The sequence below is a fragment of the Eublepharis macularius genome, chromosome 8 (genome assembly GCF_028583425.1).
Source record: "Eublepharis macularius isolate TG4126 chromosome 8, MPM_Emac_v1.0, whole genome shotgun sequence".
NCBI classification, from domain to species: domain Eukaryota; kingdom Metazoa; phylum Chordata; class Lepidosauria; order Squamata; family Eublepharidae; genus Eublepharis; species Eublepharis macularius.
The window spans coordinates 109,056,970-109,071,948 of record NC_072797.1 but is presented as its reverse complement, the minus strand read 5'-3'; the positions used below and the strand labels follow the sequence as shown (position 1 = coordinate 109,071,948).

Sequence of the window (14,979 nt, the reverse complement as noted above, 5' to 3'; positions counted from 1 at the left end):
TAGTTGAAATGAAATATATGACTAGTCAAGCCTACTTGCTTGCTGTTGTTCAACAGCAATCCACCCAGCCCCCACAAAAGCTCAGTTTCTGAGTAGGATCAGGAAGAACCAAGTTCAAATCATCGCTCCGCCATAGAAACTCAAGCCTCTTCTGCACCAGGAACATAATCCCAGAAGTCAAGCCAAAAGGCATGGAATCAGCTTGTCTAGGCCATTCCGCACCTCTCATGTTTGGTCAGTGTGATGCTGTTCTTTTTAGTCTGCACCATAGTCTGCAGAATGGAATTTGAACCTGGTTCTTCCAGATCCTAGTCCAACACTCAAACCACTATACAACATGCATGGTGGTGGGAAGCGCCGTCAAGTCATATGGCAACCCCTGTTTGTGCAAATTCCAGCCAGACTCAGTTTAGTAGCATTATACACATATAACTGGTGGTAGATATAAATGTTGCATGAGTACTACTGGGAATTATTAGATATCTCACCCATGCATTCTTCCTTTTGAGAAGCAAATTCTCCAAGTGGTATTGAAGGAATATGAAAGAAAAAAGTGTGGCTTGGATCCTGTGAACTGCCAGTGGAAAACCCCAACCCTCCAGGATTTTTCCTGCCCTCGCCATTTCTGACCCTGGGAAAGTTTGTTAATTGCACCTTATGCGTGTATCAATAGTTGCACCAGATGGGTGGCTGTAATGGGAAGGGGGAAAGAAATGAGATTTCCCATTTCACTTCTTGCATGAGTGGAGCTCTGCTCATAATAAAAAACATAAAGAAGTTATTTCATCCATTCCCTCTCCCTACTGCAGTGACCTGACCCCTTGCAGGGAGAGGGGAAAGCGGAGAATATCCCACCGTCCTTGTACCAATGGATTTTAGAATTCAACCCAAAATGGATTCACAATGAGCTTTTATGTTAGAAGGGATTTCTACTTTAGCCTAAAAATTACAGAGCATTTCGACAGGAAGAAGGGGGTACATTCTTTTGCAAATTCCACTCTCCTTCTATAGATGTCTGATTGGTTTCCAAAGCTGTTTCTGGGGATCCCCTTTTCCACAAAAGCAGTAATTGAGGAGGAAGGGTGTTTGCCGCTGCCACGTTGAGAAGTCCTGCTCCACCTAAGGAAATCCCTGCCGTATGTGGGATCTAAACCACTGGGAATTGCTTACCAGTGGGAGATGATTTGTCCTGGAACATAGATAGCTCACGTATGACGCTTCCTCCTGCTTCTTGTCACGCATAACCTATGCATAAAGGCCTGAGGTGACCTAACAATGTAAGGTGATTCAGTTTGTCATTCTGTGGGCTTGTGAATTCCTGCACACGCTGATTGTGATGAGGAGATGCCATACTAGAGAGTAGAAGCAGCAATCGTGGCAGATGTAATTATCCACAAAACTTGCAGATCATTTTGTCCACAATTAACATATTTCACAATACTAACACATTCCAGTGTGAACATGTGACTTACCTTATTGTGACTTGCTGAGTAATTGATTTCTTCCTCATCCAGCATGGGCGACTGTGCAGTGGAGACCACATCTTGAAAATCGGTGATACAGACCTGGCTGGAATGAGCAGTGAGCAAGTGGCACAAGTCCTGAGGCAGTGTGGAAACAGAGTGAAGTTGGTCATAGCTAGAGGGCCAATAGAGGAGCCAGCACCACCAGCAGTCCCTCCAGGCACCCCAGTACAAACTGTCGTGCCAGATAAGCAGGTAATAACAGACAACATACATTTAGGAAATGGCGCTGGAAACTGAGAATCAAATGGTTTATTGCTATATGGGCTGTCGTATTCCTGCCTAGTTCTTAAACATGTAAAAGGAGAGTACTTTATAATCATACAATTTAAAAATCTACCCAGTAATCTGTAGGAAGTGTATGCACCAAGGACTTTGGGAGACACACACAGAAATATGCAAATAATTTCTAACCCACTAACCTCAATGTGCCACTTGAATGGTGCTTTAACAACAGCTGAGCAATCAGTGTGTTGCAACACCTCCCACTTACTCTGTGGCAGCTCTTTCACTCCAGCTGGATTATTAAAACTGTTTCTCCAATATGCCTTTCTTCTCCCGCTTCCCACATTCACCTCAGCATCCCTAGCATGTATCAAACGGCTGCTCTCTGTGCCAGCCGGCACACAGCTGCAGCTCTTCACCTAGGTCAGCTGCCACAACTTCAGCTGCTGCTAGCCATGTGCCAACTAGCCAGCTGCCATTTTCATCGCACGCAGTACCCTTCATTTCTGTTTTGCTGTGCTGGCTATCTTCCTTTGCTCCCTGAAAAGTGCCCCTTATTTACCAAAGCCTTCTGCCTGTTCCTGAGTCACAAATGTCTCCTCTTAACATTCTGAAAAGACACCAAGAGCAAATGTGGATAATAACGTAGGAAATGAAAGAGGATTTGGGGTCGGCTGTGTGTGTATTTAAACAAAGAAACACAATAAAGCAGAATAACATAGGTATTCCTACATTTATTTGATTAAACACGAACACAGCAATTCTATCAAGAGTCTCAGTGTTCTGTGTGGTTTATGTGGCAGCTGTTTGGTAGGATGCTTCAGTTAACTTGATTTTATTGGGTGGAATGAGGTGCTCTGCAGATGAACTGTAATAAAGGAAGTAAAGAAAGGAGCAATGTCAAATGATTTTGCTAGTGGCGTGATTTATTTCTGTGTTTAATAATTTTTCGTTTCTTTTTTTTTTTCTTTCCTGTTTTCAAGCAAAATTTCCCATACATTTCAAATACATGCTTTTTGGGGGGAAACTTGTAGTTTGCAAATAAGCAAGTATTTCTTTAAATTGCTCTTTGATTTTATACTAATTGCTTTTCCAAGGGATGAGTAGAGGGTAACCTGGAATATTTTCCTATTTGATTTTAATAAAATAATTGTACAAATCAAGCTGATTTTTGTACTGATTGTCTGCATAAGTTCCCAGGTCATTTTTACTGTGCCATTTTAGTTTGCCAGGATTTTTCCTGGCTTCGGGATCTACCTAGCAGCTATTTTTCCCACTCTTGTTCTACTCTTTATCTTCTTTAATAGTATCATTCATATGTAAGGTGCCTAGTTAACAACACTTTTAAATGGCAGCTCACTGTTTAAGAATCACTAAGGACATAAGAAATATAGGGAGATGGCATTGGATTCAAATCAGAGCATTTTTTTTCTTTATATGTGCCACTAACAGGGAAACGTGCCAGTTATATTGAGATGTTTTACATATTCAATATGGTTTTTGAAGTTTTGAAATTGTTCTCAGAAGTGCATACTTTGTGACAGCTTTTTTTTATTAGAAAAGGTCATTCTTACACCTCTAACAGGCATGATTCCATTGAGTGGAACATACTTTTCTTGTTTTAAAAAAGGTCCAGTTTCATGATACTATGTTTTTACTGGATGAAAGTAGTTCAGAATTTTATTGTTCTTCTCTTTAACGGAGTAGAGGTTTTATTTTTGTAACGTGTATGACAACAATCTGTACGGGATTAAGAGATTAAATAATTCCAAACTGCAATGCATTGTAGACAGTAACAGTGTTGAAACGACTTGGAAAAAGTGTCACACTCATTTTGTCAGGGCTGTACTAGTTTTGTACGAGGACTGCCATCTGTCTAACCAACATCCCTATAGCATTCTGGTGCGGAATGTTATCTATATAGTTTGGCTGCTTGGATGAGAAATATAACTACTGTTGTCAGTTCATGTAAGGACTGGCTTTAGAGAACATAACAGCCTTTCAACGTTTGTATATTTTTTTTTCTTTCATCCTAAAGAGACAAGAAGAGACGCAAGTTGGAAATGACACTGATGGAACCACATTTGATGTAGAACTTACAAAAAATATCCAAGGATTAGGGATAACTATTGCTGGCTATATTGGAGACAAAACCTCTGGTAATATATATAGTAATTTGAAATATAAAGCTGATTTCCCCCTCCTTATACCCTTTCCCAGTTTTCTACTGTTTAAGATTGTACCCTGAATTTTTGAATAAATTTTGGATCAATGGTGTAAGGATTGTAGTGTTTAGGATTGTAAATTCTTAAAAGTACAGAAGAATTTACATGGAGTCATATTTTTGAGAAAAAAGTTTTTTGGTCTCTAAATTTAGAGCTTTTAACTGAAGAATATGCAGATTGGAAAAGCTTGATGCATTGTTTATTTACTTTGGGGAAAAAAGAGCTTCTGCTAAAATCCTTGCTTCTTTTGAATGCTCAGATAACCTCTTAATAACTAGAGGATTTAGGAGCACGTTGCTCATAGTATTTGCAGCATATAGAAGTTGTCCAGGCCCTAGAACTGTAATATATGAAGCAGACTAACATATATTGTGAAGGATACATTACATTATGATAATACATGTTCATAGGCCAAGGACCCACTGATCGGTTGGAGTACCATGCCTGCACAAGCACATGTTTAAGTGTAGATTTGTCTCCAGTATTATATTAAGACGACTTTAGAAGAAAGTGACCAGTGAATCTGCATTGACTGACATTATAGTACTGTAGGATAGTGCTTAAATAGGAATCCATCACACAGTTGTGGAGCCTAAGTTATGATAGAGACAACTGAGTGGTAGTTTAGAGGCATGACATTTGGAGGGTGATGCTGTTATGTAGTGGCTCAAATGTAGTATTCATTACTTAACCTTTAATTTTAAATTGCAGAACCTTCTGGCATTTTTGTAAAGAGTATCACAAAAGGCAGTGCAGTTGAACATGATGGTAGAATCTATGTTGGAGATCAAATTATAGCGGTACGTAGTCATGGATGAATTGTTTTATTAGATGTGTAAGTCCATATAGCTCAATCTTGTAAATGTGTGGTTCACTTATAGAAAATTATTTTTGAGAGATTTTTTTTATTTTACTAGACCTTACCTGTTTTATCAGACAGAGTACTCAATCATAAACATTTATTAGCTAGCAAATAGGACTGAGTGTTCGTAGACTCCCTAGCATACAAAGTTGTGTGCCCAATGGAAGGTCAAATACATGCTGTGATAACACTTCAGTCCTAAATGGTCCTTGACTAAGCCCTTATCTTCAGTGGACTTAAGAGGGTGTAACTCCATTTAGGATTGCACTAGTATGTAGTATCTGCATTGCAGGATAGGCCGAATCCACACTCACTCACCATCCGCTTATCTTGTGCAGTTGTGGCAATCGGGTTCATTCCGCTACCATGCTGTGCATCATCACATTCACCCTTCCAGTGCATCTTTATGGAGCAATCATTTCTCCACACGCCACTGAGTAAAGCGTTAGTGGGCGGTTCCATCCTACGCCATCAGAATTGACCGTGCACGTAACTTCTCTCTCTCTTTTTTTAAAAAAAGGTCAATTTTCCGGTATACCGATATTCCGACTTTTAAGAAATGGCAGTGTACCCTCCCCCTCTTCTTTGATTGGCTCATTTTTTGCTCGTCACAGACCACTTTCTAACAATTGGCTGGTTGGTATGGTGGGCAAATTTGAAATTAGATTGTCACATCAAAGGCATTGTCTGGAAATTCTGCTGCTCAGAGTGGTTTTCTGCTTTTAATAGTTAACAACGTGGATGCCCAGAGTGTGATATTTGTGATGATGGCTCCGATTGTGGTTGGCATGCTTCGCAGCACAGCCACGCGACACCACGAGATGATGTATTCTGTCTTTCGCACATGGTAGAATCTCCCACCTGCGTCCTAAGCTTTCAGGAATATATTTGTTTTCCGCACCTGCCGTTTATTGGAGACTATTGTTGTGGGAAATATAGGATTGCTCGGCTTGGCTCCTCGCACTCTTAAAAATGGCGGGACACAGTAGGGAAACGGTCCCCATGTGGCATGCACATGTTCCGGTGACCATTTCATTTCCTGTTCAAATCACTGCTCACTACAGTTGGTTTACCGGTATACTGACCTTTCTGCACTGTGCAAAAAAAAAAAAAAGGTGGGGAGAAAACGGATTTCCGCCACTATCATGTGGTTTGGAAGGAAGGTGCAATTGTGGCGCAGTGATGGCGGGGAACACGCGGAATGGGAAAGCGTGTGAGTATCTGCATGAACAGCACACCACTTGCGAAAAAGGTGCGGAAACAAAAAGGAAGTGTGGATTCGGCCATACTGTTGTTTATTGTGAGCACAGTTGTCTTTCTTGTGTTTTCTACTATTTTTCTGCTTTTGGAAACATATTTCCCAAAGCAGATGTTTTAACATTGATTGTACTCCTATATAGACAGAAATGTAATTGTTCCGTTCACCCTCTACATTTTTCCTGGTTATTTTTTATTATTACAGTCATCAGTGATAACATGAACATGTCAGACTGCTATTAGTTAGTACATGGTCAGCTATACCACAGTATGATTTATCCAGCAATATGAACTGAGCTGTGGACTGATAAGATTATGATGAGAAATACTTATGTAAAGTCAGGCTGTTCTCTTAGAGAGGCTTCAGATATAAACATTGAAAGCAGAGTAAGAGAGCCAGTGTGATATAGTGGCAAGAATGCTGGACTTGGATGTGAGAGAACCAGGTTTGAATCTCCACTCTTCCATGGAAGCTTGGGCCAGTCACATACTCTCAGACTAACCTACCTCACAGGTTGTATGAAGGGAGAGCGATGTAAGCCATTTTGGGTCCCCATTGGCGAGAAAGGGGGGTATAAATGAAGTAAATAAATAAAATAAACTAGAATGTGGTTTCCAGGGGGAGATCTATCTGTCTGACTGTGTATTTATAGAGAGGAAGATACGGATTTTTCAGAGAGATGGATATTTCAGAGATAGTAGCAGTAGAGAAAAGGATAAAAAAATAGATATCAGGAGACTAGAACAAGAACCAATATTTTGCAGATGGCTCAAATAGGGTTGGCTCATTTTGAATGACAGAGTTGTATATTATTTTTCCCTTCTTATAGTGGGCTCTGGGAAATTTACATATGTTTAATCCTTCAGGTGGATGGAACAAATCTTCAGGGTTTTACTAACCAGCAAGCTGTGGAAGTTTTGCGGCACACTGGCCAAACAGTCCAACTTACATTGATTAGAAGAGGCCTTAAGCAGGAAAATCACATTCGGCCCCATGAGGACTTCAGTGCCGCTGTTGAAAAGGATTTAAATTTCCAAACTATGGATATTGGCACAGGGAAAGGTAATTAAGATTGGCTTTGCTTTGAATGAACTGGATTTTATTTTCTCTTCTCCAGTATGAAAAACTGGGCTGCTGTGGGGTAGGGGGGAGGATCACACCCTTCCAGACCCTTCTTTTTTTAAGCTTTGAAATTAATACAGGGTTTTGTTATTCAATGCCATGATCTTGTGTTTCTGTGAAAGTTTTTTTTTTTACTTCCCGTTTCTTAGAGCCAAAGAAAATGTCAATAGGGAGCTCATAGATTTGTAGAGTAGGCAAAGAATTCTAGGTGGAGGATCAGAGAGCTGGAGATTCTTCTTTCGTTCACAGTGCAAACATAATCTTTTAGGGAGGGGCCATAAGGTAGTAGAAAACTTCCCAAACAAAAGACCTTGGATTCTGTACCTTACATCTCAGTTTAAAAATGAATCTCAAGTAAAATGCTTGAAAGATGCATTTTCCTGAGATCTTGCCCAGCTGCTGCTAGTCTGTAGGATAGACTGGACCAACAGGCTGACGTTATAAGACAACTTCACATGTTCATGTTTAAGCACTTTCACATTATGCCTCTAGTAACAGCTGCATTGTTCACTGCAATAGGGCTGCTGTAGTAGTGACAGAGACTGGAATATATAATGTGCTGCAAGGATATATAGACTTTAAAATCTCAGGCTGGAATCTTGTGTAGATTTTTGATGTACCAGCCAACACAATGAAAATTTTACATGTTTTCTTACGATGAGTTTCCTCAGACTATAACCCCATGATGTTTACTTAGAATTAGAGATGGGCACAAACCGGAAAAAAAATGAACCGTGTGGTTTGTGGTTCGTCACATTTCACGAACCACAAACTTTCACAAACCTGCCCCAGTTTGCGAACCGGTTCATTTGGTTCCTTAAAACGGCACATCCAGGTCAGCAAATCGTCACTTCCAGGACAGCAGAAGGCCACTTCTGGGTCAGCAGAAAGTCTGCAGGAAGTCCAACACCTATTGCCTAGGAAACTGATAGATCAATCCCAGGCTGTCTGCAGTGACGAACCAAAAAGTGAACAAAATGAACCAGCCTAAAGTTTGTGGCAGATCATCAGAAATAGGCTCTGATGAACTGCTGGTTCGCGAACCACGAACCGGTCTGATTTGTCACAAACTTTGGTTTGTATTTCGGTTCGTGCCCATCTCTACTTAGAATACTTCATCAGCATTTGATGTCTGCAACATGGTCAATATTGCCTAGTTGAGGCACAATCAGAAGACATGTTCCTTATGAAAAAAAATGGCATATGAAATGTGATTTTAAGAAATCATATTAGGAATGAATGTAAGAATCTCAGAAAACTTTCAATGATGTTATCTCAGTGTTTCTTAGCTTCTTGTATGGGGCCCAAATCTGTGTGCTTCAAAACTCAAGACCAAGGGTATTGTAAGAAGAATGCTTCCCATTCTGGCTATCTCTATTCATTACCACCACCACCCCAGTTTCTTTGGTGATTACTCAAGAGATCACCCACTCTGGAGCTCCCATATAGGACAGAAATTTTATCTTCTCATATACTTTAATCACACTATTAGGGGAGTGGAATAATAGATTGTTTCTATTTCAGGACTGAATGTTTAAATGTAGAGTAGTTGCTCATTCATGTTGGTAATTAAAAATGTTGATCCAAGATATGACTGCTTATTCCAGATTTATCTGGAATAAAGGAATTTAACTGAATATCTTCCTTTGTTTCTAGAACTTTGTGATTGAGTGGCCTTCCTTTTGTATTGCAATTCATGGGGGACCTTCATTATATAGAATGGTCTTGTATATATTCATTTTTTTAGTTTAAAAAAACCTGCATTTGATAGCTGCTTCTATAGCTTTGTTGAAAAGACACCCTTGGTCTATTATTTTAGGAAAGACACCAGATGTTCCTATCATCTGGGAAAGCAGATAATGCATTACATTTGTTATCACAAATATCTTGATGAACACTCGCATATATGGAGCTGCTGAGGTTCTTCTTCTTTTCCAGAAAGCTATGACGTGGAACAAGAACCTTCATTAACGGCATGCAGTACTAGCGTGGTTCACACTGGAGAAGATGTTAATCCACAGCAATCAGGTCTGTTAATGACTTCCAGTAGCATTTTTCCCCCTGTGGAAGCAAACTTGCTTTTTTTTCTTTAAGAGATGTTTTAAAAGGCACAGTAGCACTCTCAAGAGTTGTTCCTTTGTCTTAAATGTCTTGGAAAATTTATAGTGAAGTATAATGAACAAATCTGTATTAGCAGGGGTCATTTAGTAGAAAAACAACTGCTCTAATGCCAATAAAGGTAATTGATTTGATTTGATTTGAAAAACAACTGCAGGAACTCATTAGCATATCTCATTAGCACCCCCTGACATCACTGAAAGTATGTCAGAAGGCAACACTCACCCCTCAGGCCCCTTTCCCCCCAAATCTCCAGGTATTTCCTGAAAATAAAGCAGAATGAACTCAAAGCAGCTTACCCTCCTCTGGAGAGCCAGCCCCAGCAGCCCTACTTGCATGGACTCACTCACTCACTCACTAGTCATGAATGAAAATAAAGCAGCAGAATGAACTGAAGCAGCTTACCCTCCTTTGGAGATCCAGGCCCAGTAGCCCGGCTTTCATTCATTCATTCACTTACTCACTCACTCACTCACTCTCTCACTCACGAGGCACAAACGAAAATAAAGCAGCAGAATGAATTGAAGCAGCTTACCCTCCTTCGGAGGGGAGGCAGAGGGGAGGAAAAGAAATCACATGGGCGGGGCCAAAACCCATGTGACCCTTTTTCAGCTCTACAGGAACACCATTCCGGCATGTTCCCCCTCCAAATGAGCCCTGTGTATTAGGAAGGAGTGAGGAGGAGGCAAGATGTTTCTAGAATTCATTATATATAGTTCTTTGCCTGGGATAAACAATATATTCAGAGACTAGCTTTTAAAGGATAACTTAGACATAGGAACAGTTTATAGAATATTAAAATAGTGGCCCTCAGGCTACGGTTCATAGCTTAGACACTGTCTTCTCTGTGATCTGCACTGCTGTTTCATTCTCCGGGTACTTTCTAGCACTGAACTTAAGCTAACAGGCCCTTGCAATAAACATGCCTTGCCTACAAGCTTAGTAATGGCTCTCTTTTAATTGCATTTATGTTCTCTGTGTTTTACATTTAATTGCAATTAAGCTCTTTTATGTTTCCAGCTAAATGCTTTCAAATACTTTCTTTCTTCCTTGAAATTCTGATCTAGCATGTTTCTTTTCACCCATCTATGACTAACCATCTCCTTATTACTAGTAGAAAGATTTACTAAAGCATATTTATTTTATTTATTGCATCAATTTTCAGTCCTTAAATATATGATGACAACATGCATATGTGCCATGCTTTTAACACCTTTATTTTCAGTTAGTAACAGCTTTCCACTTTTATGGTAATGTTCAGTGGTGTTACTGGTTTCCTTTAAAAATTTGGTCAAGAGTGCCTGAAACCTAAGTTGCTATTGGTCTTGAAAATGCTATTGGTGGTCTGCTTCTTTCTGAATATATGTTCATGACAAGATATGTAAGCATACACTTATACTTCATTGGGATTTAAGGGCCTATTGACAGATGGTTAGATCCAAAAGTTCTGTTCTGCTGGCTTAATGCCGGTTATACTAGTAGAACAGCATGTAGCCGAGGGGATTGTTTCCAGATTCACAGGAGCAGAATTTCAGGGGCCCTAGTAATAGGCAGCAGGAAAGTCTCCATAAGTTTTGGTCTGCTTGTGCCATTTTGGATTTCAGTCCAAGAACTACAACTTTTTAAAAATGTGTTGACTGAAATAAATTCTCCCTCCTGCTGAAACCGTTGGCAAAACTCTCGTTGATCTCATCTGCTTAAGTAATCACACATCTCTGGATGGCTAAAGCAGTTCATGTCTTTGCTTTGCAGCAGGTATGCTCAAATTGTGACACACCAAACTGAACTATCCCACCAGCCATGCATTGTAGCCTACTAGAGATGAAATATACCTACTGATTTTTTTTTTGTTGCCTATCTGATTTTGCAAAATCACGGGTAATGTCAATCACCAGTGAGAAGCGTTTAGCTTGATGAGTCACATCTTGCTTAGGTCTGCTTTAAAATATAAAATCATTATAGCTGCAGAGGTTGTCACGTGCATAGTTGTGCTCACATTTTCTGCTCTTTTTCTACTTCTTCGGTATTGTCTTTGTTCTGCCTTTATATTTATTTTTCACTTGTGCTTCTTTGTTTTGTTCCAGCCTTGAGGCAAACTACCAGTCACTTAAATTTACCATTGTGACTGGGCTCCTCATTATGTTTCTCACAGCATTCTCTCTCTTCCTTGCTCTCTTTTCTAAAGAACATTCTTGTTGTCACTTGGGCAGTGTTTCTTGTGTTTTGAATGGGCTAAATCTATCAGAAGTGGACTTACACTCACAAACTTGCATTCTTCCACTGCCCTCTAGGGACCATATTTTAACACTAGCCTCTTCAACAGAGGTCATAGTTTTTTGAGACAGAAAAGCTTAAATCAGTCATGCACACTGAGACTGCTCAGTGTGTCCTTGGAAGTGGCTGTATTTGGATATTAAGGCATGCCAGTTGTAAGCACCACTACTTCGATTTGCCTGTGTCACTCAGCAAAAAGCCATGCTAAACGCCTATTAATATTATTAAAGACATTTGGGAAATAACGTAACTATATCTCACACAACAATTAATAAGGACTAGCGGTGCTTTGGTGATTTGACTCTTGTAAAAATTGATCACACTAGCAATGCCCAATAGCATGGTGTGATTGCAGTACACACATTAAGGGGCAGTTCTGTTTTTTAAGTTTTTGTGGAAAAGTATGTTTTTGATTGTGATCCTTAGCTTTGCAAAAAGCTGCAGCAAGTTTGTCAAAATTTTGTGCTGTACCTTTTAGTTCTCAGGTCACATTGAAACAGAGTGGCACAATTAAATTGTATTGAATTTTCTTGAATTTTTTTTAAGTACAGGAGCTACTTCAAAGAAAAATACAGAATAAAAGGATTGTTTAAAGAATGGTTGTGCTATAGGGAAGACCCAAGGTGCAAGTAATTTCTACATTCACCGAAACAAGAAGGAGCAGCAGAGAATAGCCAGAGTTATTCAGGTTATTCAGGAAGTTAAGGCCAGTGCAATTAGCATTCTTTGGAAGAGAGGAGATGAAAGGAGATCCTTGAGGTAATGCAACAGTGAATAGAATAGCCAGGAGAAGTGCTAGGCTGGTTCTTGAGGTAATGCAACTCTGAATTTGAATAGCCAGGAGAAGTGCTAAAATGTCGTTTGGGTTAGTGTCAAATATATAAACAAAGTGGTGATTTAGGAATCTTCCTAAAAAGTACTTTATCATCAATAACTTTTTTGTGACTTCTCAACAGTTGTTGTATCGGTCTGAAAAAGGACCCATTGAATCCCAAACATGTTTTAGACTTCTTTATCACCACCACCTGGACTGATTTGTGAAAATGCTGTAGTGCCATTGATACAGCAGCTCTGCTTTTCATTTTCTATCAAAATCCAGTAAGGGATAAAGGCTGTGCAGCAGTGGCATTTTTTCATTTTACATAAATTGGACAGATACAAAGCAGAGGCAAACTCCAGCACAATCTAGCTTCTATCTAACCATCAGGAACATGATTATGAATGATGGTTTTTTTTATATCCTGAACTTCTGTACTGTGCTTTCAACTGTCAACTAACAACAACTTTCAACTTACAACAGGTTTTCAACTATTGTCCGCAGAAAAAGAAGAAGAGGAAGAAGAAGAGGCATTGCAGAATAAGTGGAAGAGGATTGTAGGGACGAATTATGAGATTGTGGTATGTAAACTCAGAGTCTTGCGTTAATGAGTTGTCTTTGGTGATTATAGGAAGTTCTCTCTCTCTCTTGAAAGAACTTTGTATTAAACTGATAAAACAAGAAGTATAACATACTTCGGTACAAATGGAAAATGAAATAGAGGGTTCTAGGTTAAACCATTCATACCATGCTGCTTTCTTTAAGTTCTCATCGAATATTTCTGATTCAGTGAGACTGTTGTGTGTGGATAACAGATGTCCCAAAACAGGAGAAGTGAGACACAAGCTCCCAGCAGTTCCTATTTCTACCCTTTTTGCGGCATTTTTGATGGCATAGCTCAAGATGGGTAGGAGACCGCCAAAGTACTGCAATGGTGCTGTTGACTGTAATGTTGGAGAGAAAAATAACCTGCCTTGTTTGGAAATCTACCCATGTTTGTATTTATGGCATAACAATCTTCAAAGCGAAGTCTTGTTTTCTAGAATGCCTTCTCTACAGTTGCTACTTTAAATGTGTGGTTTGAGAGTTGTAAGGTTGAAACTGGGACAGTTCCATTGATCTATTAATCAGGCCACTGTGTGCCAGAAAGTAGGTGTCCTATCAAATTTGTCAAAACATTGCATATCCAAGGTGACTCAAACTAAACTGGCAATCAAATCCATTGTTTAATGATTATTTTACTTGTAGTTGAGCAACAAGCTATACCTTGTCTAGCTAATGTAGCTCATTTTAGAATTTATAGCAATTCCTGATTCAGATGGTTCAAGAAGTGCCTTTGCCATTATGGCCTCAAACATGCCCAGCGTTCCAAAGACAAGCATTTAAGCATAATTCAGGGGCAGGGCCATTGCTACAACTCTCTTTCACCTACGAGCACAGATGTTTCTCCACCCGGGACTTAGTAACCCATAGAGGATTATATTGCCAGGTGTGCATCCTGTGTGTGCTTCACTGCTCCCAGGGAGGTGATGGGAGTGTGCAGTATTGGTACTGAATCTGTCATCCAAGGCTTTTACAATACATTGGAGACATTTCCGTTTCAGAATACTGTATTTGTTAGCCATTGTTCCTTTGGCACCCATGGAAGCTGACTTCTGCTTTAGTGGGTGGTGCGGGGCCTTTGATTGTAGCATTCGTTCCATTTATTTGTCACTCTCCCTCCCCCCCAACTACCTTTCATCTCTGGGGCAGCTGTAGCTACCAGCATCTGTTACCCTTTGCAGAAGAGAATGGGACGTTACAGCTGGCTGCTCCCTTTCAACCTACATTGTGATTCCATCTTGTTTTGATGTGAGAAATCAATGAGAAGGGATGATGTTTGAAAGAAGCAAGCTTGTAGTTTAGAAAGTCGAGCATCTGTGGTAAAGCGCTATGGTTGGTGCTCTGAAGTCCCTGTATATTATGTGTATGTGTAATTTTAAAAACAACAGATTTATAGCATTCAGCAGATTCATTATTTGTATTCTTTCCAGGTAGCTCATGTGAACAAGTTTAGTGAAAGCAGCGGACTGGGGATAAGCTTAGAAGCAACAGTGGGACATCATTTTATCCGATCTGTTTTGCCGGAAGGACCAGTTGGGCGATGCGGCAAGCTGTTTAGCGGAGATGAATTACTAGAAGTATGAAAACAATTTCTGATTTTTTTCATCTCTCTCCTTACAAGCGATTCTGCTGAGTTTTTGTGTTTCTGTTATTTGTGCATGTAGATATTGGCATGTTTTCACATAGGGAGCTGGTGGAGGAAAATCTGGCTATTGGTATAAAAAAGAAGCACAACAACAGTGTGTGTGCAAAATCACAGCAATGGGCAAGAAGGTGTTACAAACTTCTGCTGTGAAAAATTCATTCATATGAATGCAGTTGGTAAAAAATATCTAACACCCACAGATATACTCTCTTGAACAAGTTTTATTCAGCGGTACTTGAAAATGAGAAGTTCCCAACCGATTATGACAATGGTGACAAAAATTCAAACTGAGTTTTAGAAATCCCTT

The 14,979-nt window shown here is 39.7% G+C and overlaps 1 protein-coding gene across 1 annotated transcript in view; it reads left to right on the top strand.

Annotated features, from left to right (window-relative positions):
• Window positions 1-14,979, top strand: part of MPDZ (multiple PDZ domain crumbs cell polarity complex component) — a 128,631-nt gene that overhangs the window by 32,959 nt on the left and 80,693 nt on the right. The window contains exons 8-14 of the mRNA XM_054987026.1: window positions 1,515-1,718; window positions 3,787-3,907; window positions 4,685-4,773; window positions 6,960-7,155; window positions 9,154-9,243; window positions 12,908-13,005; window positions 14,458-14,604. Of these exons, the coding sequence (XP_054843001.1) occupies window positions 1,515-1,718; window positions 3,787-3,907; window positions 4,685-4,773; window positions 6,960-7,155; window positions 9,154-9,243; window positions 12,908-13,005; window positions 14,458-14,604 (945 nt within the window). The remainder of the gene's footprint in view (window positions 1-1,514; window positions 1,719-3,786; window positions 3,908-4,684; window positions 4,774-6,959; window positions 7,156-9,153; window positions 9,244-12,907; window positions 13,006-14,457; window positions 14,605-14,979) is intronic.